The 26,686-nt window shown below is 33.7% G+C and overlaps 1 protein-coding gene across 2 annotated transcripts in view; it reads right to left on the bottom strand.

Annotated features, from left to right (window-relative positions):
• The window catches only part of LOC105337729 (protein Wnt-7b), a 33,907-nt gene extending 32,800 nt beyond the window's left edge, over positions 1-1,107 (bottom strand). Inside the window, exon 1 of one of the 2 annotated variants that reach the window (XM_011442593.4) lies at positions 191-1,107. In XM_011442593.4, coding sequence (XP_011440895.2) covers positions 191-258 — 68 coding nt within the window. In that variant the 5' untranslated portion in view covers positions 259-1,107. The remainder of the gene's footprint in view (positions 1-190) is intronic. The other variant, XM_011442595.4, reaches the window with a different exon arrangement.
• Between the last annotated feature and the right edge of the window lie 25,579 nt (positions 1,108-26,686).

Genomic DNA, 26,686 nt, shown 5'->3' with positions numbered 1-26,686 from the left:
TCCAAAGTGCAAAAGAGAGTGAAAGAGAAAGATGTACATTCCAGTCTATAATATTACTAGTTATAATTATTCAAGGTCAATATAAAAAGAACAAAAAAAGAGAAGTAATAGAGCAGCAATCATAGGTCTAAAAGTGCACAAAACAGCCATGCGGGAAAATCAAAATAAAAAAATAAGCCACGGAACCTACCCCTTATCTTGTGCAGCGTCCAGTGGAGCATCTAACATGAGGAAGAGCAAAGACAAAATCACAATCATTTTCTTCTGGACATATCCGGCTCTGAATTCCTTCAGTTCCCACTGGATATGTCGATTTCCTCAAACTTTCTCATCAGAGAATCACGCAAATTCGATGATAGTTGAATATGGGTATCCATTGCTAAACCAGAATCGTCTTAAATAAAATTTCTTTGCAAGAGGCGGATCCAAATGAAGGAAAAAAAATATCAGTCATCTAAAACATTTGTCGCGTCTTCACATTCAAGAATTGATTTATTGTATATTTGTTCAAGGGCGAAACGAACATCTGATATCCTTTAAAAACACTAAATACAGGCTTCCGCTCGGGCACCGAATCGTGAAATGTTATTAATTACGTCTTAATTAGGTGTAATAGCTTATTCCTGTTCATATATAAACCGATTCTCGCCAATGATTGCGGGCCTCAAGAAGCATCCATTTAAAGAGAGGGAGAGAGAGGTAGAGGGCAGCGTTTAATTTAAATCGATACAAAAAATCAGATCTACAGCGTTGTGTAATACTTCGTCACAAATAAAACTTTCATGATACCCTCTCTCTTCTGCCGAGCTAACTTCTCAAAAAGCAATTAAGACATTCCATATTTAGAAGTATGTACATTCCCATCTCGTGAAATCAATTTAATAACCGGGAAATCTTCTCAAAAATTGTTAACTGTCATTGCATTTCAATTACGCTTTATAATTGATTACCTATCCACAAGTCTTCTTGAATTTTGGACCACATGTTTCGCTAAAGAGAAAATATCTCACCGATTCGTCGTCGGACGGGGCAACTCGAAGATAAGCACCCGCGGTGCACTTCTGTGGCCCTCTAGTGTATTAATTACCGGAGATGTTGAAATGACGTTGCGATATCTTCATGAGTCCATTACCTTTGCTTTATCAGTCCAAATATTGCTAGTGTGCTTTCTTTTGTTGGGTATATATTTCTTATCTAAACGAGTGGAAGTTTACCCCTTATAGACAGGGGATCTTCACATATTGCTGAGCAATTCGTATTGTTCGCACTGGAAAGGCAGGAAAACTGTATACTTTAAACGTTACTTGAATTTACATAAACTCGATGCCGTCAGCAAAGTTGATGGGTATTATTCAAACTGTGTTAAATTTATAGCAAATGAAGTGTCTAGTCTCTCCAGATTTGTCTACATCGTAGGAGTTTTCTCCGTCATTGTCAACTGTCACGGGCACTTTTGGAAGCGACTTTTGTCCTTCAATAAAAAGAAGAGCTAGATGGTAATAATTGCATACCACAGAACGATAATCCCCGAGGCACACAAAATGAAGCATGTAGTTACCGATTTTCTGTCGTTGAAACTACATGTCTGTCACATAAATTTTGTCACATGTACACATTGGATACGTTCTTGTGGCTCCTTTAACGTTACAAAGCATCCCGCATCCTTACAAGCTTAGCAACAATCGGGTGCTCTATCGATTATTCCGGAACGCACCAGACAGGATTGAGTTTTATTCATTCCACATCCTGTGCAGCAATTTGTTCCACTCGTGAGTATCGATAGCACTGAATGAGAAAGAAAACTCACTTTACTCACCTATATCAAATGTTATATTTTTGGTCTCCATTAGTTGAGAAACAAAACATGCCGACTATGGATTCAAAATTATATCGGCTTCATTTATCAAACCGCGGGTATCAATTCAATCTGTAAGGTATTCGATAACTACAATTCAGAATTTATAAATTATCACGTTTGACTTGACAAGCTAAAGTTTTTCCCCAAATATATCTGAAGATATACCACGGTAAATTTTAGATATAAATTCATCATCTGATTGTTTAGTGTGGGATTTTAGTCAGCAGTGATCTGGTTAAAGTGATGGGTTTTTTTTTTCTTTCGAAATTATAAGTTTGATACCTAATGTAAATAAAAAAATAAAAATGTAAATAATTAGTTTCTTTTTAAACATGTTCTATGTAATTTAGTTTGGATGTTTTGAGAAATAGTTGACGTTAAAGCCCTGTGATAAGATTAGTATTTTTGAAAAAACTATGTGAAAACTACATGTATTTTCTGCCATGCACGTCAAATGCCATTTTTTAAAAAAATAATTAATATTATTGTGATTAAAAATCAAAACCTTTAGAACGTGCAGAAAATTGCATCATATTTTGTTCTGCAATATTGTCAACTAAAGGTCTGTACAATAATCCAGAGCTAAATCAGTAATGATAATCACATATTTTCAATACAGTCTATCAATGATGAACTCACTCGAGTATGGATCAACATTAGATCAATTCTAAGTAAGAATATAAAAGCAGTGGCCACGCATAGTCATCTATTGTCTTCATACTTCGAAGTTTGATAGACTTTGATGAGTAAAAAAAAGCCTAATACTATTGATTTGTTGATATGTTGTCCCGTTGCCATGCTAACAGAGTGTGAAGGTGTCAAAATGACATTTTAAAGCTTATTTGAGAATTTATTGAAAGTAATGACAACAATTTAGGATTTCCAGAGTAGAAGATATCATAAAAAAGTCATTTTTTCGAGAGGAAGAAAAAATGTTATGAAGGAACTCATATTTTCAAAGTATTTCCATAGCATATAAACGGAAATTTTTAATTATTTTTTTTTCATTTAATTTTTTACACACTGTTATAAATGTGCAATAAAGAAAAAAAATAAAAATTGAGAACCGTTGCTATGGTAATGACCTAAAAAATAATCAAACTTTAAAAATATTTTGAAATTGATTGCTGAGAAAAAAATCTTTGCTTCTTTAAATTTAATGCAATATGAAGAGAATTTAAATTTTGAAGTATATAATTGCCGTTGCTATGGACTTTACAAAGAGTAAGTATTTCTGTTTGATGTGTATTCTGAAAATTTCGGCAAAGTTATAAAAAAACCCTGCTAAATTCTCTTTTAAATTTTTTCCCTATTTCTTGGCTTTGTGACCATATCAGTGGGTGTCAATTTCAAATATGAAATGTATGTTTCATGGAAGTTTACAGGGAATGTAAAAATATATACGTTACTCTCTGAAAAACCCAAAAGACCAGATTTCAAGAATTTGATTCTTACAAATGTACAAAAAATTTGTATTAAACATCAGTTCAATATAGCATATTCAATAGATCTATATATATAATAATACTGGAGTAGTTTTTCAGGTATGGTGACCATTGAGGCTCAGCTATTGTAGTACACTGTACACCGCGATCATGTAACGGTCAAGACAACTGAGCTCACTTGATGCATGACTATCGATAATCTAAAATAATATTTTTTACATTATGAAATGTATTTTTTAAATGTATGTTTTTAAAAAAGATGCAGTTGCTGATACTTGTTTCAGCATTTGTCATCATTTCAGTCACTCAAGAGTAAAATTATTGTGATAGTATCAAATATATTTCTATATGTATTTATTCGTTTTATCTATTTTATTATCCGTTTTTGTTAAACACAGTCTTCAATTTTAAATAACCGCCAGTTACACTGCGCAACTGGATTGAGTTGGCTGAGTAAAGTTTTTTAGTTTTTCATTGGTTCTCTAATTTCATTGGTCTTTCTTGTTTTCATTATCCAATAAATTTAATTCTCGTTTTGATATAAGTAACCGCTCAAACTAAGTAAAATTAGGCAGTATTTCATTTTCAACATCGTAAGTCAATCCAGCGTGTATCTGCTGCAGCTTGTGGTATGTTAATATTATATTTACTTATATATTTCTTTACTACCATGTTAGTGATTAGAGCATTTTATTTTAATTGCAAAGTTTATACTTTATCGTATTTTTGCAGTTAAACTTGTCATAGTAATTTCTAAAACTTGTTTGTAAGTTCAAATGTTAAATTGTTACAAAACATGTTTTTATATTATAAATGAATACTGGAGTAACGGTAGCTTATTGTCAAAGATTTCAGAAACTAAACATATTAAATGTACATGTAAAACTCTATTTTATGTCTAATGTCTTATTTCTTTGTTTATAGGTCAATGCTTTATTTATCTACTTAATAAATCGACTGAAATCACCATCTGCCTCCTTTCTGCTCGGTTACATCATGGCGCTGCGAGAAAACATATCCAAGCATTGACCACCATAGGAATTTATTTTCCAAATATGCAGCTAAGTTTCTAATTGAAGTGAATTTTGTATCGGAAAGAACTTGTTCGACTTGCTATTGTGTCAGTGAGTAGATATCACGCCGAACGATTCCCTGTCTGTGTTAAAGCCCTAATACTTTCCGCTTTGTGAATCGTTTTCATGAGTACTGTTGATATATACCATTGTAAAATTATCACCATGAAGAAAGCTGATTTACAATACCGTGTCCATGAATTGGAAATGGAATTACTAGAAGCAAAATATAGATCGCAATCGAAACAAGTCATTGAAAAGCAAACCTTTATCCCAGAAACAAGAAAAATAAAGACATTTTGTGGCCGCCCAAAATCAAAATCTGACATATCTGTTGATGACTGGATTGGTGACATAGAAATTGCGTTTTCAGCAAGAAAATATTCAGATACTCAAAAAGTTGACTTGATTTATTCACATATAGAGGGTCAAGCAAAAGAAGTCAAATTCCGACCAGATATACGACAGGATCCGCACGCCATTTTGGACTGTCTTCGTGTGGCATTCGGCAATCCGGAATCTGTGACGTCACTTCAGCAGAAATTCTTTGAACGACATCAGCTAGAATCGGAAACTATTCGACACTATTCATACGCATTGCTGGATTTATATCAAAACGTTATCAGAAAAGACAGAAGTGTATTTCCAAATAAACACATTACGCTGTGCGAGAAGTTTGCGAATGGTCTACGGGATTCATTGTTAAGAAAAGAAGCTATTGCGTAATGAACGTACAGACTTCCACAAGTTCCGAGACGAAATTATACTATTTAGCGAGTAAGAGGAATTGATAGACAAGGATTCCGCTAACTCAACCCATTCGAACACGATCAGCGATCAGCATAATTTAAACACCCAGCCGAGCGACTCGCCTACAACGGAACAGCTTTTGAAAATCATCGAAGCACAGCAAAAGCAGATCGACTCTCTAACCGGTTTGATCAGAGATCGTGGAACCAGTCAGCATACAAAGGAAAACCGGAATTTTTATCGTTCACCACCTGTGTGCTATGAGTGCGGTAAAGTTGGTCATATGCAGAGAAATTGTCGTTCTAAACCAAGTGAAACAACAGCCGGGTCATCGGAAAACAAGTCACATCTATTAAAGGGAGTCCGTTAATAGATGGAGGTTTACAGGACTCTACATTTTCGTGTCGTATCATAGGACAGTGTCCAGTGATTAACATTTCTGTGATGGATTTGAATATCAGATGCCTAGTTGACACTGGTTCGATGGTTTCTACAATTACCGAAACGTTTTATCGAAAGTATATCGAGCCGCTTGGAAAGATGGTGAACCCAACATGTCATTTACAACTAAAAGCTGCCAAACGGACTAGTTATTCCTTACATTGGTTACATTGAGCTTGACGTAAATTATAACGGGAATATCATACCTCAACGTGGATTCCGTAATTAAAAATGTGAACAGACTGGAGTTGAAGCCCGTGTTCTAGCGTGTATTCATATTTTTCATGCATTTGCTTAAATGAACTTTTCTGTTTATTAATATTTGTGGTTTATATGTTTTGTGGTTTCTATATATATTTATTATTTGTTAAAATGATACATTTATAATCTGAGGACAGATTAACAATTTTCCGGGGGCGTATGTGATAGTATCAAATATATTTCTATATGTATTTATTCGTTTTATCTAGTTTATTATCCGTTTTTGTTAAACACAGTCTTCAATTTTAAATAACCGCCAGTTACACTCCGCAACTGGATTGAGTTGGCTGAGTAAAGTCTTTCGTTTTTCATTGGTTCTCTAATTTCATTGGTCTTTCTTATTTTCATTATCCAATAAATTTAATTCTCTATTTGTTATAAGTAACCGCTCAAACTAAGTAAAATTAGGCAGTATTTCATTTTCAACATCGTAAGTCAATCCAGCGTGTATCTGCTGCATCTTGTGGTATGTTAATATTATATTTACTTATATATTTCTTTACTACCATGTTAGTGATTAGAGCATTTTATTTTAATTGCAAAGTTTATACTTTATCGTATTTTTGCAGTTAAACTTGTCATAGTAATTTCTAAAACTTGTTTGTAAGTTCAAATGTTAAATTGTTACAAAACATGTTTTTATATTATAAATGAATACTGGAGTAACGGTAGCTTATTGTCAAAGATTTCAGAAACTAAACATATTAAATGTACATGTAAAACTCTATTTTATGTCTAATGTCTTATTTCTTTGTTTATAGGTCAATGTTTTATTTATCTACTTAATAAATCGACTGAAATCACCATCTGCCTCCTTTCTGCTCGGTTACATTATAAACGACTCGTTTATAAAACTATGTACGTTGCTATGTCTCTCTTCGATAATGACGTCATGTTTCTTTATCACGATAATTAGCTATGACAAATTTTGTTCTCTTGTATTGAAAAAAAGCATAGACGTACTTTTGAGTTATTAAAGCTTGTTAAAAATTCAGTACATCCTTTCTTTCTAATATGTTATTCATATAATTTGCATCAATAAACTATTTTCTTAAAAAAATTAAGTATTGATTTTCAGATATGCAATATTAGTATGACGTCAACGTCTGCAGTCATGCAAGATCATTTTGAATCTCATTTGTATGATGAGGACATTTTGTCCTGATTTTTATGCAACAGTTAGTAGTCGTATATCTGGTCTTGTTACCTGGTGACTCATGATCAATAACCGACCGTCTTCATTTATATAAATACATATATCAAGAAAACAATTGCGTCACCTATGGCTATGATTTTCACTAAAGCACTGGGTAAGAAAAGACAAGGATGGAGGTTTAGTGGTGAGGATTACTGGTACATAAACGTTTTACATTGTACGAGAAAGTCGAAGAAAATTCAGCCACATTTTTAAGGTACAATATTGCATATTATATGTTGAAGTTTCCTATAACTCGTTAGTGTGTTGATTGGCTGCGGTTTACACTTGCTTTACCACTAAGTACCTTCCGATCCACGGAATGACTCAAAATTAGCGGAATTACGCAAAACTATTAATACATTATCTATTCTACATGTAAATAGATTAGTAATTAATGGCATTCCTCATCGGTTTATCTATCTATGTTACAGATTTTTTTTTGCAATTTTAAATGCAAATCATAGATTAAAATAGCATTTATTAGTCAAAAGTCCCAAAGAATCTTCGTTATGGTACGATAGACGAAAACACGAACTAAAAGCAAAATAGAGGTTGACCGATAAGTTACAGATTTGAAGTTTTTTATAAGCATACTCATACGACTGCTTCATGTAGTGGTTTTTCTTTAGGTACAATGCAATCTTGTAACATACATGTAGCTGCTCCACTTTCTTTATATATATATATATATATATATATATATATATATATATATATATATATATATATATGCCAAAATTTAAATGGATTTTCATATTGGATATTTATTTATTTATTTGACATTATAATACTTGTAATTGTACATTTAGAAATATGCATGTTTGTGGACAGAAGGTTTTTGTTTTTGAAACACAAAAAGTTTTTAATTTTGAAATTTCGGTCCAGATTAAGAATCAAAATTTTTGTTCGAAATCTGATGTTAGTGAATTTATAGTATACGTATGGAGATAATATGCATGATGCACTGATTAATATGTATGGAAACAATATGTGGTTGTTGTACTGTGAAAATGAAAACAAATCTCATGACATCATTGCGAGTTTATTAATATTAATGATGAATTAAAATACTATGAATACCAGGGCCGCTACTTACAAAGAAAACAATTGGTTCGAGGTGTATCCTGGAACTAGAGCAAACCTCTGAGTTTTGTGAAGATCGCACGTCAACAATCTCCATTAATTGTAAGAATCCAGTCTTCATTGTTATCCAAGAAGGTAAGACAATCGTGTACGATGCGTCATCTAGTGAAATCATCTATTTAATCGAAAAGATGATAATATCACTTGTAAAAGAATGATATTGTTTATTTGAATAGGTGTTCTCATCTAATAGTTGATATCTGATCACCAATGAAGTTTGAAAGAGGGATACTGTCTATTCGAATATGTGATATAATAACTTACTCGAATAGGTGATATCACCAATTCATAAGCTAAATAGGTGATTAGACTAAATGACAATAAATACTAAAACGGCGCTTCATAGTCTTGACGGTTACTTGTACATGTAATGGATCCTTAACTGACAATTGGTCTGAAGGTAACAACCGACACAATAATAATTATTTATTAAATTAAATTTATATATTTATTATTACAAATTTGATGTAATAATGATATGATTATTGAACTACACTATAACATTGTCTCAATGAACCAGGTTTATCTTATACCAGGTATAATCTTGTTGAAAATAAAACGTGGATGGTAGAGTTAAAAATTGTTCAAGACACTGATCGCAATTTCCGGACTGCTTGACTTTGAACTCTGCCAGAATGGAACGGGGTTGTTGCTAAAAGTTACATTACATAGTTATGATCAATAACCAAGCCTGATCGAGGTGGCTTTTACAATATTCGTAAAAAAAAACCCACAGAAACTTATTTGCTAAATACATGTATGCATACAAGTAAACAGACAAAAGATGGATGGAATGGATTAAGCATAAGTGATTAACAATCATATTCTTTAAAAAATAAATATACAAGAAATGAGACACGCTTGATATTTTAGAATGGAATATAACTGACAATAACAGATTCACAATCACATCGTTATACACTAGGGTTTTTAAAGTGATGATTACTTTTGTAACAGTCAAAGTCATTTGTTCATATAATACACGAGTGCTAAAACTGTTTTATTCTTTACACTTTCTTAATTCAAAACTTTTTGAAAGTTTTTAAAGTGACACATAAATGCTGATAATATCTAAATGAAATAATATCAAGGTAATCTTTTGAAAAAAGACCAAATCGCGCAGAGTTTCAATTTTCCCTACGGTGATATGCAATTTTTGTCTTTTTTTATAAATATACTTTTTTAAATTGTTTTAAAAATCAGGCTAGAAAGTTAGAAGTTTGTGAACTAATATAATGTGTGGGGGGGGAACGTGAAATTGGTTAAATTTGAATATCCTCATTATGGGAATTTACATGTGTTTTTATTTTTAAAATGCAAAAAAAAACTTCATTCTTGAAAAAAAGGTACATAACACCAACTCTGAAGAAAGCCATCTGCGTTGAAAAAAAATTGTTGTCGACCGTTACTTTATTTTTTTTTAATTTGACACAGAAAATTTGAAGACGAGAATATTATTTGTAAAAAGAAATATACAGAAGTTAAGAATCTAAGGAATGTTTACGTAAACTTCAACTACAACGGTTGTAAATGAAGTGACTATACTTGTGACCTAAAGTTCACATACAGGGGCAGTGCATATTATGATTATTACATAAAAATCACGCACAGCAACAGTAACTGTAAAAGAAGTGACTATACTGTTATGTTAAATTCACGTACATCGGCTTAACATGGATTGTCTTTTATAATAGTTAGGTAAAATTTTCGTACAGCAGCTGTACACGAAGAGACTGCAACTTATACGCAAAATTTACGTACAGCACGTGTGCATAAAGTGCCTATTACGTAAAATTCACCCACATCGTCTGTACACGAAGTGACATTGATAAATGTTAACATCGATAACTGTTACGTAAAGTTCACTAAAATTAAGTTTATGGGTGCCTGTGTATACACAAAACTAAGAATTATAACACAATAAATCTGTATTTCAAAGATCATATACAAGTAGGCACAACATTTAATATATATTGGAGGAAGCATATTAGACAAGCGTGTTTTGTGTAGCACTAGATCGTTTTATTTCTAGTCTCTTGTTGCAAAAGTCGTGCTTTTTGCGATTGTGTACATGTGGTGCTACAAACATCAATAAAAGATAGATAACTCTTAATTCCAGTATGTATCAACGCTAATTTAGTAGGCGTGAGTGTTTCATCGTACATACAAAGTATATCGTTTTAAGCAGTTATTAATACGCTATTAAATATAATTAAACTGTTAATAAATTTATAAAAAATCGAGGATGGTATCATGGATGATATTTTAACCACAATGAATTACCACAGCATAATATAAAAAAAAAAATAATGCCTCTAGTGGTAAAAATTGGATCTTTTGAAATACTAGATATTGTGTACATGATCTATATTCACAAGATTCTTTAATTTATGACATCCTTAAAAACATATACCAAAAAGACAACTTTAGGTTTATGATTTTCAGTAAAACACTGGCTAACAAAAGACAAGGGGTGAGGATTACGTGTACATAGTATTGTACAAAAACGTCCACAAAAATTCAGCCACCTGATTGTTTACGGTTCAATATTACATGTTGAAGTTGCCGAGTATTCGTAAGTGTAAATCGGCAGCGCTTTTCACTTGTTTTAGGACTAAGTTAAACCTTTTGATCCAAGAAATGACTCCAAAATTGTGCAAAGTAGGCAAAACTAACTATTAATATTTAATCTACATGTTAATAGGTTAGTAATTAATGACAATGTCTTACTGGTTTATCTATCTACATTACATGTATTTGTTTTGGCAATTTGAAATTCTAATCATTAATTAGGAGCAACATTTATATACTCATTAGCCTATAATTATTTTAGTTGTGGTACGATAGGCGATAACACGACCTGAAAACAAAACAGAGGTTGGCCGATAACTTCCAGATTTGAAGTTTCTATTAGCATAGTTACGACTGCTACATGTTGTGTCTTATCTTTTGGTACAATGCAATCTTAATCACAGATGTAGCTGCGCCACATCTTTATTTTTGTGTAAATTAATTATCCATCTCTTTACCGTTAAACAAACATTGCCCACAACTTCCGCAAATTTGGTATGTTCTACATGAACTGAGTAATTAAAGTTTTAACTGATTTGCATATCGAACATATTTTTAGATAGCTGCAATAATGTAGCCCTCTCCCGATTTTTTTTTTTTTTTGGGAGAGGGCTACAACTCCATAGGATCTCCGTAATGGTGCAAGTGCGGTAGTGATTCACTCCCGCAACGATTTCGTCTCAAATCGTATATAAATGACAATAACATCTGCAATTCTTACCTGAACTCAAACATTGTAGATGTCTATGGCATAAATTAATCCAAAAATATCAGATATAGTCCATATATCGGTTATTTTCGTGTATGTCAACAACGCAAGTTGAATTTGTCCGCCATGTTTACTGACCTTGACCAGTTTTATTTTGGGACAACCAATGAGAATTTAGGAGCGGATCTTGAACTGAATGTAGGAATTCCCCTAATTTAAACATAATTAACGCGGTAAATATGAATTTTCCATTAAATACCATTTCCTTAAATGATGTTTTAGTGATAGAACGAGGTAAGATCGATTATTTATACTGACATTCACGTTATCAAGCCCATCAAAACTCCAAGCGTAAATCCCATAAAATCACGCGAGAACTGTCATGGCTGCTGAAAAAGACGACTGGTAAACATGCTGATGTGTTTTATCTGGTTTTGATTTATATACGGTTAGTTTGTTCGATCTGAATTAAAAAATCATTTTATCCAAAGAAAGTCAAATATAAAATCGATCTTTTCAGACCGAAGTCAGCCGCATTAAAAAATTAATTTTGCACCATTACGGAGATCCTATGGAATTGTAGCCCTCTCCAGTAAACATCAGATATAAAAAAATCGGAGAGGGCTACATTATTGCAGCTAATTTTTAGACAATATGGAAGTTGTAAATATAGATTTAGAAATATGCATTGCTTGTTGACAAGCGATTTCTATTTTGAAACATGGAAAGTTTTTATTTTGAAATTTCGTTCGAGATTAGTAACCAAAAAATTCTTTCGAGATCTGAGTTTGTTGAATTTATAGCATACGTATGAAGATAGTATGATACACTGAATAAGTTGGTAAGAATATTTGGTTGTTGTAAAATTAAAACAGATTTCATCATATTTAGCTCATTTATACTATAATGAATTTATATATATTATGAATAAAATTGCAGCCTCTTACGGATCGAGGTGTACCATAAAACTAGAACAAACTTGTAGGTTTTGTAAATACCACATGTCATCAATCATAATTAAGAATCCAGTAGCCATGTTATTGTTATTCAAGGAGGTAGGACAGTCGTGTACGTGGCTTCTTGTTAGTATCCTATTGTTATCTAGTGATATCACCTATTCAATCGAAAAGCGATATTACAAAATTTGAGATGGTGACATCGCCTTTTTGAATGGGTGATACCACCTATTCCAAAGGTGATATTACCTATTCAATCGAAAAGAGTAAATTTGAAAGAGTGATATCGCCTATTCAAATAGGTGATATTACTTATTCGAATAGGTGATATCACCAATTCAAAAGCTGAGTAGGTGATGCGGCGCCTCGTAGTCATGACGGTTATGTGTTACTTGTACATGCCATGGATCCTGAAATGGCACCTTGTCTGAAGGTAACAAACAATACAATAATATTTACTTATTTATTTGATTTACTTTATACATAAACTATTACCTACATTGTACTACAGATTTGATGTATTAATTACTAGACTACACTAACTCCTTTTTTCAATGAACCAGGTTTAAATTGTTTTATTTTTGAAATAAAAAACGTGGATGGTGGAGTTGAAAATATTTGAATACGCAACTTCCGGGCTGCTTGTCTCCGAACTCTGCCAGAATGGACTGGTGTTATTGCTAAAAAGGAGGTCACGTTATATGGCTAATAACCAAGCATGATGGAGGTGGCTGTAACAATATAAGTAAAGAACCCACAGAAACATATGTGCTAAAAATGTATCTATAGTTTTATAAGCGTAAAATACAAACAAGTGATGAATGAAATGGAATAAGCCCTAGTGCTTAACAATCCCACTATTTAAGAAATAAATATACTTGGAATAACAGACGTCTTGATATTTTTGAATGGAATATGAAACAGTCGACAATAGACCATTCGCAATCACAGCCTATTTTTTTTTAATACGACTACATTTAAACCAGTAAAAGTCATTTGTTCATAGAATACACTAGAACTAAAAAAAATATACGCTTTCTCAATACAAAACTTTTTGCATGTTTTAATAGAAACCAATCATAAATACTGATATCATCTAAATGAAATAATGTCAGAGTCATCTCTTAAAAAAAAAGAACAAGATGAAATAGCACCGAGTTTCAATTTTACGCATGGTGAGATGCTATTTTTCGTTGTTGACAAAAATAAAATTTACGTAAATTGTTTTAAAATTTAACTAAGAAAATTTGAAGTTTGTGTGCCAATATAATGTGTGGACAAAGACAAGGGAAAACGTATGAATGTGAATTACCCTCATAATAAAAATTCACATATGCATGCAGTTTTTATTTTAAAAAAAAAAGCAAAATAACTTCCCTCTTGAAAAGATTTTTTTTTTCAAATTTGACACAGAGAATTCTAAGACGAGAATTGTATTTGTAAAAGGACAACGGCTGGGACTACATCTGTTACCCAAAATTTACACACAGGGACTAAACATGAAATGACAATTTTGATTGTATATAAGGTAAAGCAACAGTTACTGTAAAAGAAATGACTATGACTGTTACGTAAAATTCACGTACAACAGCTGTACATGAATTGTCTACTATATATGATATTTTCGGAACATTCACTTCCAGCAAGTGTACATCAAGTGACTACGACCTTATACAGTGTACGTAAAATTCACAATCATCGGCGGTACATGTATTATCAATTATGCCAATAACGTAGTCCACGTACAGCGGTTGTACCTAAGGTAACTGTTACCTAAAATTTACGTTCAGCGGCTGTACATGAATTTACTAAGACTATTACTTAATATTCACGTATAGTGGCTGTGCATAAAGTGAATGTCACGTAAAATTCACGTATAGTGGCTGTGCATAAAGTGACTGTCACGTAAAATTCACGGACAGTGGGTGTACTTTGATAACAGTTACGTAAAGATCATGAAAACAAGGGATATGATTGCCAGTGTATACACAAAACTAGGAAATTTAACGCATTAATGAATCTGTATTTCAAAAATCGTATACAAGGAGGCACAACATTAATATATGTTAGCGGGAGCATAATAGACAAGTGTTCTTTGCGAGCAGTATATCTTTTTGCTGCAAAGGTCGTGCTTTTTAGCAATAGGTTGATACTACAAAACATCATTGAAAGATAGACAACTCTTATATTCAACCATTCAACCATCATCTTTTATGATTCATGCGGGTTTAAAGGGTAGTGATCGTTGCAGAAAACATTTATCAAATTTTTTTTCTGCAATGTCGCCACCTTTATGACCCACAAGAATCACCAGAAAGGATTTTATTGTTTATATAAATAAATATCGAGGATGTTATTTTTTTTTTTTAATCACAATGAATTATCTCTGCATAATTGGATCTTTTCAAACACGGACCATGGTAAACATGATCCCCGCCCACGGGGTTCTTCTATCTATGACCTCTTGTTGCAGAAGCCGAATATTTGGGGGAAGGGGGGGGGGGGTAAATTTTGTAAATTGCTGGAGTAAGGTTAACCTTTTCAATTTCACTTTTCTGAGTTTGTTTATTTGCATTTTTTAGACGTCACAAACATTAAACGATAGATAACTGTACTATTTGTTACGGTAAACTTTTAGAAATTTTTTGGTCATTTTTAAAGCGCTAAGCATAGCTCAGAGCTTTATTGTCGTTATACTTCTACTTCCGGTGCAAGGAATAACCGCCCCCTATGAGCAGAAGTTTACATCATTTAAACTGGTTAGGGAACCAGTTTCAGGAAATGCACGGGCTAGTACGGGCTACTGTGAATTTGATGTACAGGGCTTACATACATCATTGCAAGGGCTGCCACGCAGTGATAAAGAAATATATTGCGTATACAGAAACTAAAATGTTATATACATATATCTTTTACAAACAGAAACTGGGTTAGCGCTTTTCAGTACAATCAGTACTTTGATTTTATTTAACATTCGTTAGATGTTCCCAACTCCTCATTACTAGTAACCGATGCAAAGAATTTGATAAAACTTTGTAGGTATTTAGGACGCAACTAGACTTTGACCCGTGCGTGCACGGGTTGACATTGCATATTATGTTGGGCATTTACGAAATAGATACACCAAATTTGCACACCATGTTGACATTCAGAAATCTTGGAGTTTTTCATATTCAACGTACAAAGAGTTATCTCCCGTAATTTCTTTTATGAACAGAATAAATATAGCAAATTTTGAATGAAAATTTACACGTATTTGTTTTACATGTATCCTTTTTTAGTTTATCCATGCAAATGTGATATTGTGGAAACATTAACTAAAGAGCATTCCGTGATTTGGCTTGAATGTAATGAGCATGCGCAAGATTGAAAGATCCGAAAAATTCAGACGATTTCCGGATTTTTTAATGGAATTTTCTTTGATTATTAATTAGCGAGGCCTGATTGAAAAAAAAAAAATTGGTAATCTCCAAGTACCAATGATGTAAAAAAAATATATTAAACAAAAGACAGTAGTCTTCCGATTTCTCGGTGTTAAAGCCCAAAAATTCGAGTCTACTGTGGAATCATTAGATTTCGTGGTGGCTCAATTTTCGTGGAATTCGTTGGTACCTCGTATCCACGAATTAACACCCCAACGAATTAATAAATTAGAGCTATAAAGTTATCTTCCTCTTGCGTGTATATGAAAATACACGAAATTTCGTTCCCACGAACCTGTAAAATTTAAGCAATCCACGAAAATTGGCCCCCGCGAATTCTAATGATTCCACAGTATTATTTTAATATAGTAGTATAAATGTGTAAATGTGAATTTTAGATTCGCCAGAAAATTCCAATAGTAATTCAATTATTTTTTGAGAATTGACTACTGCACTTTACTCTCCGAAAATTTTTTAGACGTCCTTGACCCTGATACATGTACATAATTGCAAATTTCTTTGAGAAATCTTCTTCAGTGTTTTAAAGTGTTCAATTATTCAAGAGCAGTTGGATAGGAAATGAATGAAGTTTTGATTTAAAACGGATTTTATAAAAGTTAAATTATATTTCATACAAATATCACCAAAGAAATGAGGCAGTTTCGATTTTCTTTACTAGATTTTAATGTAAGGCCACCAATGGTGTATTTATAACTTTAATGCAAATCTGCTTGATAACTTATTGACCACCGAACCGCCTTAAATTCATTACTATAAAGTTGTAGATATATGATTTAAGTTATTAACAATTTAATAATAGCAATAAAATCGTGCATTGTGTTATGTTTTGTCAAACCTGGAAGTTTTTGAAGATATTGAGGAGCTGTTGATCCGAGTCAATTTGCTATCGTGAAAATAGAAGCGAGGATCCCTAGTGATGGTGGCCGGCAGAATACCCTGTGGTCCGTCTGGATGATGCATTTTTCTCCCCTTTCTATGGCAAAGGACTCTAAAGGTATCCAAATCAATTCTGTACTACCAAGTTTACGCCCTCCTTCTTCTGGCGTTGCAAAAGACAGGCGACAGTACTGTGCGCTCAAAACTGGAAGTACCAACAAAGAAAAATATTGTGTATTTAACCAAATCTGGTATTACTTGCTCTGAGGAGAATGCAAAACGGATTGTTCCCTACAGCAGGTGTTCAAATTAGGCAACAGGAGCAGAAGAAGTAGGAATGGTCTCAGAAACACGTGAGTCGACAATGTTCTGAGGTTATGGGGTAAATGGAACCAAAGGTGAAGCTCAGCGGCAGGATTGGAACATAAGGGAGAATTGTTAACTATAGCAGTGAAAATGACGGCAGTTGATGTTCAAAATCCAAAACTCTGGCATTGAGAACAAGCTAAGAGGGTCACATACTTGTGTTATAAAACGTGAGTATCGGTCCAGGACGGGAGAAATGTCAGTACAAGCAGATGATGTAAATTAAATGTCTTGATAGCAGTTTTAGAATTTTCAGTCAATTTGGCAGAAGATGCATCTCCACGAGCATTGATAACATCAGAGTGCAAGAAAGAAAGTCAAAGACGCATAATAGTTAACAAAAAAACAAAGGCTGGGGGGGGGGGGGGAATCAAAGGTCTTGATTCCCGAGACACTGGTGAGAAAGTTAAAGGTAAGGGACTTCCTGCAACCACCTTTTTCTCAGGGATCGTAGAATCTAGCCATATATGTCAACTACCATTGAGCTACCCTGGGATATTGGCAGGGAAAGAGATCTCAATGGGGCGACGTGTGTCAGTGGAACTTTGTTGACATGACTAATGTTGTTGTTGGTAGCTGCAGGTCTGTAGCTCCCGGTCTGAAAAATGTCGGATGGACGACCCGGGAGCTACAGTACCTCCCATAGTAAAATATTGCTATTTACGGCCCACAAAAAATTGCGCTAGTTTTGGACTGATTAACCTTATGTTCACACAAATTCTGTGAAAACAATTAGTACCATTAAATTCTTCAGACAATTTACTTCTGATATTGTTACTTTACTTGCCTCAGACTTTCTTTGAAACATGCTAACCGAACTCGGAAAATAAAGTATATTAATTCATGTCGAGATCGAGAGTCGCCATTTTTACATGTAAACAAACTGCACCACTTCACTTTACAGGGCTGGTGATCGTGTTTAAAAGAATATCAAAGGCAAGTGAAGTGACGATATATGTAGTAAATTGTCCGAGGAATTATTTGGAATCAAATATTTGTACAGAATATGTTCCAAAATGAGATTAATCAGTCCAAAAAGAGCGCAATTTTTTGTGGGCCGTAAATTGCAGTTTTTTACTATGGGAGGTACTGTAGCTCCCAGGTCGTCCATCAGAATTTTTTCAGACCGGGAGCTACAGACCTGCAGCTATTGTTGTTGGATGCATATTGGGCCGTGTAGGAAATTTAAGAAGGAACTTTCTAGGGTCCACCTGGAGAATATTGGTCTAGGTCTGTATTCCAGGAACCTGGCTGGTAAGCTGAAGAATTGCGAAACGAGTCTTATTTTTTGACGGTTTACGTCATTGGTGTTACGGGATGCCTCCTAATGATATGCTGTTCTATCAAGTACTTCTTGGTGGAAGGGAGTTTATATCGTTCCAGCACATCCCTACTGAAATGTCTGTCGAGTTGCATTCTCGATGGAAATGACTTTTTTGCACAATCTATAGACTGAAATCTGAAAATAGCAGTTATTTAGATGAAACAAAACATTATGAGTATTGGTTTTTAATATAATGAATGGACATTTTATGGGCGCTAAATCTTTATGTGTACAATAAACTAACTAAGATATATCTGCGTTTTGGGGGGATTTGTAACAGTTTAATGTATTTGACACACTAAACATTCTTGACACCTCTCTCTCTCTCTCTCTCTCTCTCTCTCTCTCTCTCTCGTTATTTAGCCAGTACAATCTCGGAAAAATACTACTGTCAGTTCTAAAGACACCACAGTGGCCGGCTGTAAGGGACTGCGTGCAGCATATAGTGAACACTTTTTGACGCCAAGATGAGAGTAAATAAACTTGTTTAATATGCAAACCAAATTAATTTGGATTCTTTCATACATCGGTACATCGTCGGAAACCACGTGTTTTCTATCCGTTACATGTGCACTGCTTTCAGTAGAGGGCACCTTTAGCTAGGATAAGACGATTCCAATGTCATCAATATGTTCTGAGTTCTACATTTGTATAAGACTTTCTTCCACTTGGGTCGAGTGGAACGTCCATTTGTTTATATTTACATCCAGTGTGTATTTCCTCCTATGTTTGCATTGGAAATCTTCGACGTTTAATTTTCTATGAATACACTTTGCTAATTCATGCGCCATGAGCACAAATATAAACGTCTTAACGTGTTTTGAGTATATTTATTTTTGTAAGATTAAATAACACTTTTAATCTTACATAATCAATTTGATCTGTACTTTTGAAAACAATCATTAATATATATCTACTACCAAAAGAAATTTTCTCCACAATGTTTTCGGCACCATATTTTTGTCGCAGAAGCATACTTAATAACATGTTAATTTGGCTGTTCCATGATTGTTTCATTTCCCTGACTAAGAGTGTAAATAATGGCTTTATAGCGGCGATACACAATATTTCCCCCATTACCATTTTATTTCAGTCAAAAAAAAATCAGTAAAAAAAAAAAACCTCTCTATTTTAATTTATCATAAGGAGCTATTGGCAATTACGATCGAGCTTTATAAAGCAATACGTGTCCAGTTTTTATACAGAAGAAATTATTTAACTTCTTCGAAGTCACTTGAAATATTTATTACATTTACATGTACAATAACGCTTTTGAGAGGATCGAAACGATACACATTGCATAGATATATACATGTACATATAATAAGCACAAACATTGCAATAACTCTGAAATTGACATACCTATATATAGACATATTGCAATGTGTGTGCTTATTATATGTACAAATGTATATATCTATGCAATGTGTATCGTTTCGATCCTCTCAAATTGTCGTTTAACTGTATTCCATCTGTATCTCAAACGGCCGTGTAGTGAGCGACCTGCGCACTAGGTTCCGTCGTCATCGAAAGCAAGATTGTTTGTCTTGCCTTTTTATGGCCGAGTGGTCAGCGCCACTGAAAGGAGAGTGGGTTCCAGAGGTCGTGAGTTCAAGCCGCGGTCGGGACGGTTGTGGAGCTCCAAAGTAAGTGAATTTCCTTGTGCTTTATATATATATATATATATATATATATATATATATATATATATATATATATATATATATATATATATATATATATATATATATATATATATATACACACACACTCTGTGGAATCATTTAATATCGTGGGGGCAGTTTTCGTGGTTTGTCAGTATTTTGCTTATTCGTGGGTATGTAATTTCGTGGATTAGCCGTTTTTTAGTTTTAGTATGAAAACTAAATCTATTATCATTAGTTTTCTTCGAGGGTGTTAATTCGTGGTTGAGGGCTACCCACGAATACCACGAAAATTGAGCCACCACGAATTCTAATGATTTTACAGTATTCATTTATTTCTGAAACAACTTTTTGAGTGTTTGATTTTAAGTTGGGAACATTTTTACACAACATACACGCATACATGTACTCATGATTAATACAGAAGTATAATAATCATTTTTCCAGTTGTCTCCCGTATACCTCCACAAATATTTGAACCAACCCTGTGAAATACAGTAGACCTATGCATGCTATGAGTTTGTAACAGAAAATAATTCTTGATATCTGTTAAATATACTTAACTTAAACAAGTACATTACTTAGCGGTACAAGTAACATATTTAAGACTGGTGAAATGTAAACAAAAAACTAGTACCATTTGTTTTTTCTCAATCGTGATATTTCTTGAGAGATATTTTATGTCTGGTGTCATTGCTTTTTAATACGTTTTAAACCATTAATTTAGATTTGTCTTAAATTATTTAAAATAATATGCTGGGTCATAAACCATTATTCAGTAAAGCAAATATCCAAATACTTCAGCTTCAGAATTTCAACATCTTCTATCTTTACGCAGAACTCTTTTTCTAAAGAAGGTAAATATAGCATATGCATTAGAAAGTCGAAATACCAAACTATCGATCAATAATGACGAGTACCTGACCAAGCACGTGTGTACTTGTAAAAATACGTTTATATTTTTAGCGTTATTTTCTTCATAATTTTGAAACACTCAAGAACACAATGAAATGAATTTATTTCCAGTTTTAGTGGTGTTGTTCTTTACAAAAATTAAATTATTGAGAATCAAAATTTGTACATGTAAAAGACAGCCTACGGTGTGTCTAAAGCTTTAAAGTAATTACAGGAAATAGAAAATCAGCAGGCTATGACATTTTTATCCTGCAATGTTTGCTAAGTTCTTAACCGAGTTATATTATCAGCGCTTTTTGATACAATTCAATTCAATTATTTATTCACTCCAGACCAGTTTACTGGTATTTAATGTTTAACCAAAGTATAATAAAACAATTTGAACACAAAAACAGGCAAGGATATCGATCGCAGGTACAGAAGTAGTAGTAAAGATAAAAAAAAGAAATTGAGTAGTGCAATATAATAGGTTGTATAGTTTTCTAAAGAAGAGCAGACTTTGAGAATTTTCTCAGTAAATGTTAACAACGTTTTCAGGTTTTTTTTTTAGCTTGTCGCTTTTCGAACTGACATCGAAAGCAAACACAGTAGTGGGTTATGATAGCCTGTTCATCTTGCGGTAGCAACGAAGCAACTGTTGACATATTTTTTATGTAACATACTAGTGTATTAAATTCAATAGCCATAGTTAGCAAAAATAAATAAAAAGGGAACAATGTGTAAATATAGGTCTTTAAAAAGATCTTTACTGAGCATCAGATCAAGTACGTGCAATAAAATTTTAGATTGCTGATCTCCCCGAGAAGAAAAAAAAATGTCGAAATAAATGTAAATAAATTTGTAAACTTAAGGTATAACCTCCCGGAGTATGCTAATTAATCACTATTGTAATTGTGTACATATGAGCTTCATGCATAAATTACTCGCCACCGTTCACAAATCGATATAAGGTCACGGAATTATTCGGACTCCTTTTCATGGTTATGATCAATTTTGGTATAATGCTGATTAGAAGTATTGATTATTTCTGTTATAAAGTAAATATTACACCGCCAATATCTATCCAGATTACCAATTTTGTTCACTTGGTCCTTAGGCATATTCAAGAACAGCCGTAGTCATTGCTACCACATTACTATCATAAGGTACATTTGACCCCTTATCAGAAATATTTTATTATAGAAAATTTTCCTATTTTCTACATATTGTATCTTTATATTGTAATTGTGTTTCAAACTGTTTCAGGAACAAAATGCACAAAAAGTAACTAATATCTTTTGACACTATAAAACCCATTTCGCCGCAAGGAAATACTTTCTTTCACTTGATAATCAGTTTCGTAAATATTCACACTTATCACGGCGATGAGTGAAATATCTATCTAGTTAAGGTCAAACAAATTTTACGTAACAAATCACTTCTCAATTAGAAATTTCTTTTGATGTTTGATCTACTCAATTAGTGTCAGGTCATCGGATTAAGCCCCTTTGTCTGAACCCACGCTATACCTATCTTTTTGTCAAGAGGCCCTCGCAAGGGAATCCTCTCTTATTTTTATTGATACAACAAGTAATTAACCTATAATGTACCTCACCTGGTCTAAGTCGATTTTTGTCCCAAGATCCCAGAGGCCTTTCCACTTAAGACCCAGGAGTCAAAGGAAATAGCAGATGTACTGTTCTCTGAGATTTTTACACGTTATGGAGCCCCACGTGTTATTGTCAGCGACCGCGGCCAAAACTTTCTAAGTAAACTAGTCACAGCTGTCTGTGAAATATTTCAAGTAACCAGACATTTCACCAGCTCCTACCACCCACAAACAAACTCTACTTGTGAACGAATGAATAGTACAATTGCGCAGTGCCTTCGAACTTACATCAACCCAGAACAAACAAACTGGCACAAGTTACTACCAGGAGTAATGATGGCCATCAGAATGAGTCCATCCACACAGTCATCCAACCTTTCACCTTACCATCTTGTGTTTGGTAAAGAGATGAATCTCCCCTTTGACACATCCCTTGTTCCGAGAGAAGGACTCAACAGAGACGCCAAAGCCCACGTCAGTGATCTCATGGCACATCTCAAAATAGTCAAGGATATTGCAAAGGAGAACATCAAGAAAGCACAAGAAAAACAAAAACAACAATATGATAAGAAAACAAAAGAACCACCAAACTTCCGTGTAGGACAATCTGTCCTGTTACACTCAACAAAAGTGCCAATTGGTCTCTCCCCAAAACTTAGCAATCCATGGGATGGCCCATTTTACATAACTGCAATTGGACCGAACAACACTTACAAGCTACGCAAATGTTCAAGCCACAAGGAACTCAAATCATACATTCATACAAACAGACTGAAACCATATGACAACCCTGATCACAGGCCAAGTCTCAATCCTCCTCCACGAGATGAGCCGAGAAACGACCAACATGTACCTCCACAGGAACGACCAAAGCAAATGGAGCCAAACAACCTTCATCAACAACAACAAACCATGCCACAGGTACAACAGACCCCACTACAAACTTTGCCCACACCTGAAAATGAACAACAACCCCCAGCCAATGAAAACGATGCCCATACAGACGACCCCAACAAACAATACTATGTAGAAAAACTTCTGCGCTACAAATTCCAAAACGGCAAAAAGTTCTTCCGTGTAAAATGGATGGGTCACAGTGAACGCACATGGGAACCAGAGGAAAACTTACCACAAATCCTAGTTAAAGACTTTCACATTACCAAAACACAAAAAGGGACTTCCCGAAAGAAGAACAAAAGGCTGACTTGTTTCAACAAGTAGATTTGACATCGACTAGTCCAAGACTCTTTACCTAACCTTTCCTATAATCTTATTTCTATCTCTGCTCCCTGAGCCACTCGTTATGGACCATTGTTAGTATTTTTATATGTATCTCATGCAATTAACATGTTACCTATAAGTGCTAACAAAGTGTACAGAACATAATCCTGAATCTTGCTTCCTTCCCAAAGGTACTCCTGGACTATCCAACGTCTTCCTCATCATGAGTCTTTTGTCTCTCCTTTGTTTTGTGTCCACCGGTGATACTGCTGCAGTCCAACGACTGAATTATGGAGTCCTCTTTGAACCAACCCATCAACTTTACCTGGGACAGGAATATTGGGCCCACACATTCCAGATCCCACTACCAAAAGCGGTTTACTTAAACCAAGAACTGTACTGTAACAACGCCCCACAGTGCAAGTACAGCAAACATATTATTAAAACACTAAATACTTTAAGAACCCAAACGATGGCAAGTGTCAATTCCACTGTCCATGAAATCCATGCCCTTATACCCCAATCCCAAATCCCCCATCGAAATCAATTCATTGGCTCTTCCAGATCTAAGCGTGCAATATTTGACTTTGTCGGCCAAATCTCCAAATCTCTTTTTGGCACTGCTACTTCAGACGATATTAATACTTTACAGCGTCATATGCAACTCCTTAATCGTAACAATGTTAAAATTGCTAAAGCTATGGCTGTTCAAGAAAAACATTTATCTTCTTTCATCTCTACTGTTGATGCTCGATTTAACAATGTCATGGGTGCAATTAAGAAAAATCATGATGACACAATTGCCCTCACTGACCTACTTCATCGTTCTGTAGATTCTGTGGAGAATGAGTTTGCTCTTTTAGAACAGTTAACTTTCACTTGATAATCAGTTTCGTAAATATTCACACTTATCACGGCGATGAGTGAAATATCTATCTAGTTAAGGTCAAACAAATTTTACGTAACAAATCACTTCTCAATTAGAAATTTCTTTTGATGTTTGATCTACTCAATTAGTGTCAGGTCATCGGATTAAGCCCCTTTGTCTGAACCCACGCTATACCTATCTTTTTGTCAAGAGGCCCTCGCAAGGGAATCCTCTCTTATTTTTATTGATACAACAAGTAATTAACCTATAATGTACCTCACCTGGTCTAAGTCGATTTTTGTCCCAAGATCCCAGCGCGTCACTTTATGCTGGACCCTTGTGGAATAAATATCTTGATTGTATATCGACTTCATTTATCAATTACAGGTAGGACATTATTTTATATACATTTTTATATGCATTTTTACTACAACTATTTGTCTTTTTAAAGGGTAAAACATTCAACTTTTTCTGTCATTGAATTTTACAATGTCTTGAAATTACATTTATATACATGTATATTACATGCTTTGATAAGAAAATATTGTTAGCCAGAAATATTAACTTGAATGTTTATTTTCTATGTTCATAATCATTTTCCCATCTGTTCTAATATTTTGTTATTTGATTTATTTTTGATTTTCTTACTTATCAATAATTACTATTCCCCGCTTTTCACTTTGATAACTGCTAACGCGTCTTCCGGAATAACCACGTGATTGGTTCTAAATTTAGTCATTGTTTATACTTCCGCCCAAGAGGAAATGCGGGTTTTACAAATCTATTTCGTTAAGGGAATGCGTGTCTCATTAAATAATTCCAATCGATCGTTCTTAAATTATAATGTAAGTGTTTAACATGTTTATTTTATCTAAGCTTTCTTTTATTTGAACTTAAGATCTATATTTAACTTTAATTCACTTAACATTTTTATTTCGGCTCGTTAACATAGCCGAGTACATGTGTACTCGCACTAAGAATAGGTTCGTAGCTTACTACTACATGTAAATAAACATGGTTGACTTTTCAATAATTATGGTCCTCATCACAGCCAAGCGATCTCTCCATTTTAGTTAATTTTCCCCTTATTTTAATTTTTATTTATAATCATATGATATAGCTATGTACTTATAAAACACAGATTTAATGTGGTCAATATTCACTTAGCATGTGTATATGTTACAATTGTGTTAGAGTATGCAAAGACTCATTTTATTGTGGTCCTTTTTATGTTGCATCTCTATACATATTTTGTAAAGACTCATTGTTTAGTACTCTGTTTTATTTGTCATCATTTTTATCATTTGTTTATAATTGACTTTATGCTGGACCCTTGTGGAATAAATATCTTGATTGTATATCGACTTCATTTATCAATTACAGTACAGAAAACCAACTTTAACAACAACAATCCTAAGCACGAAACTTTTTCGTGACATTACCATTGGGTGTATAAAACTTTCAGAATAATGCCGCGAATGAGATTTGAAGTTGACAAAAATGATACATGTAGTAAGGTTGTGTAAGGAAAAATTTATGAAGAAAGTACCCCAGACCTACAAGCAATAAAAACTATTAAGGTTGGGCGGTCAAGCCATTAAGTCCCTCTTAGATGTTAAGATATATTTTATTAGCTAGAAAATATTATTTTGTAAAGAAAAGTGTCATATTTAAGGTTGGATTCAAAATTTGTATGCATAGCTCTTTATCTTAATGAGAATCTTCGCTAGCCCAGGGTGACGATCCTTGCTGTTTCTATAGAAGCGAAGATGATCTTGTAAGTAGTATAACCAACATATAGGGGGGATGGGTCATTATCAAAATATGCAGACTTTTAAAATATGTAAAACATGAGAAAATTATTGGTGAAAAAAATACTTTGATTGCAAAAAACACATTTAACAAACAATGAAGTATAACATCTAAAAATTTGCAAACATTGGAATCTACCATTTGGTTGATAATTAGACTAACATTAAATGAACTGTGAAAATTTTGTCAGTGGTGTAACAGGCA

Source organism: Magallana gigas, chromosome 4 (genome assembly GCF_963853765.1).
Source record: "Magallana gigas chromosome 4, xbMagGiga1.1, whole genome shotgun sequence".
NCBI classification, from domain to species: domain Eukaryota; kingdom Metazoa; phylum Mollusca; class Bivalvia; order Ostreida; family Ostreidae; genus Magallana; species Magallana gigas.
This window is presented reverse-complemented; position numbering and strand designations above follow the sequence as displayed.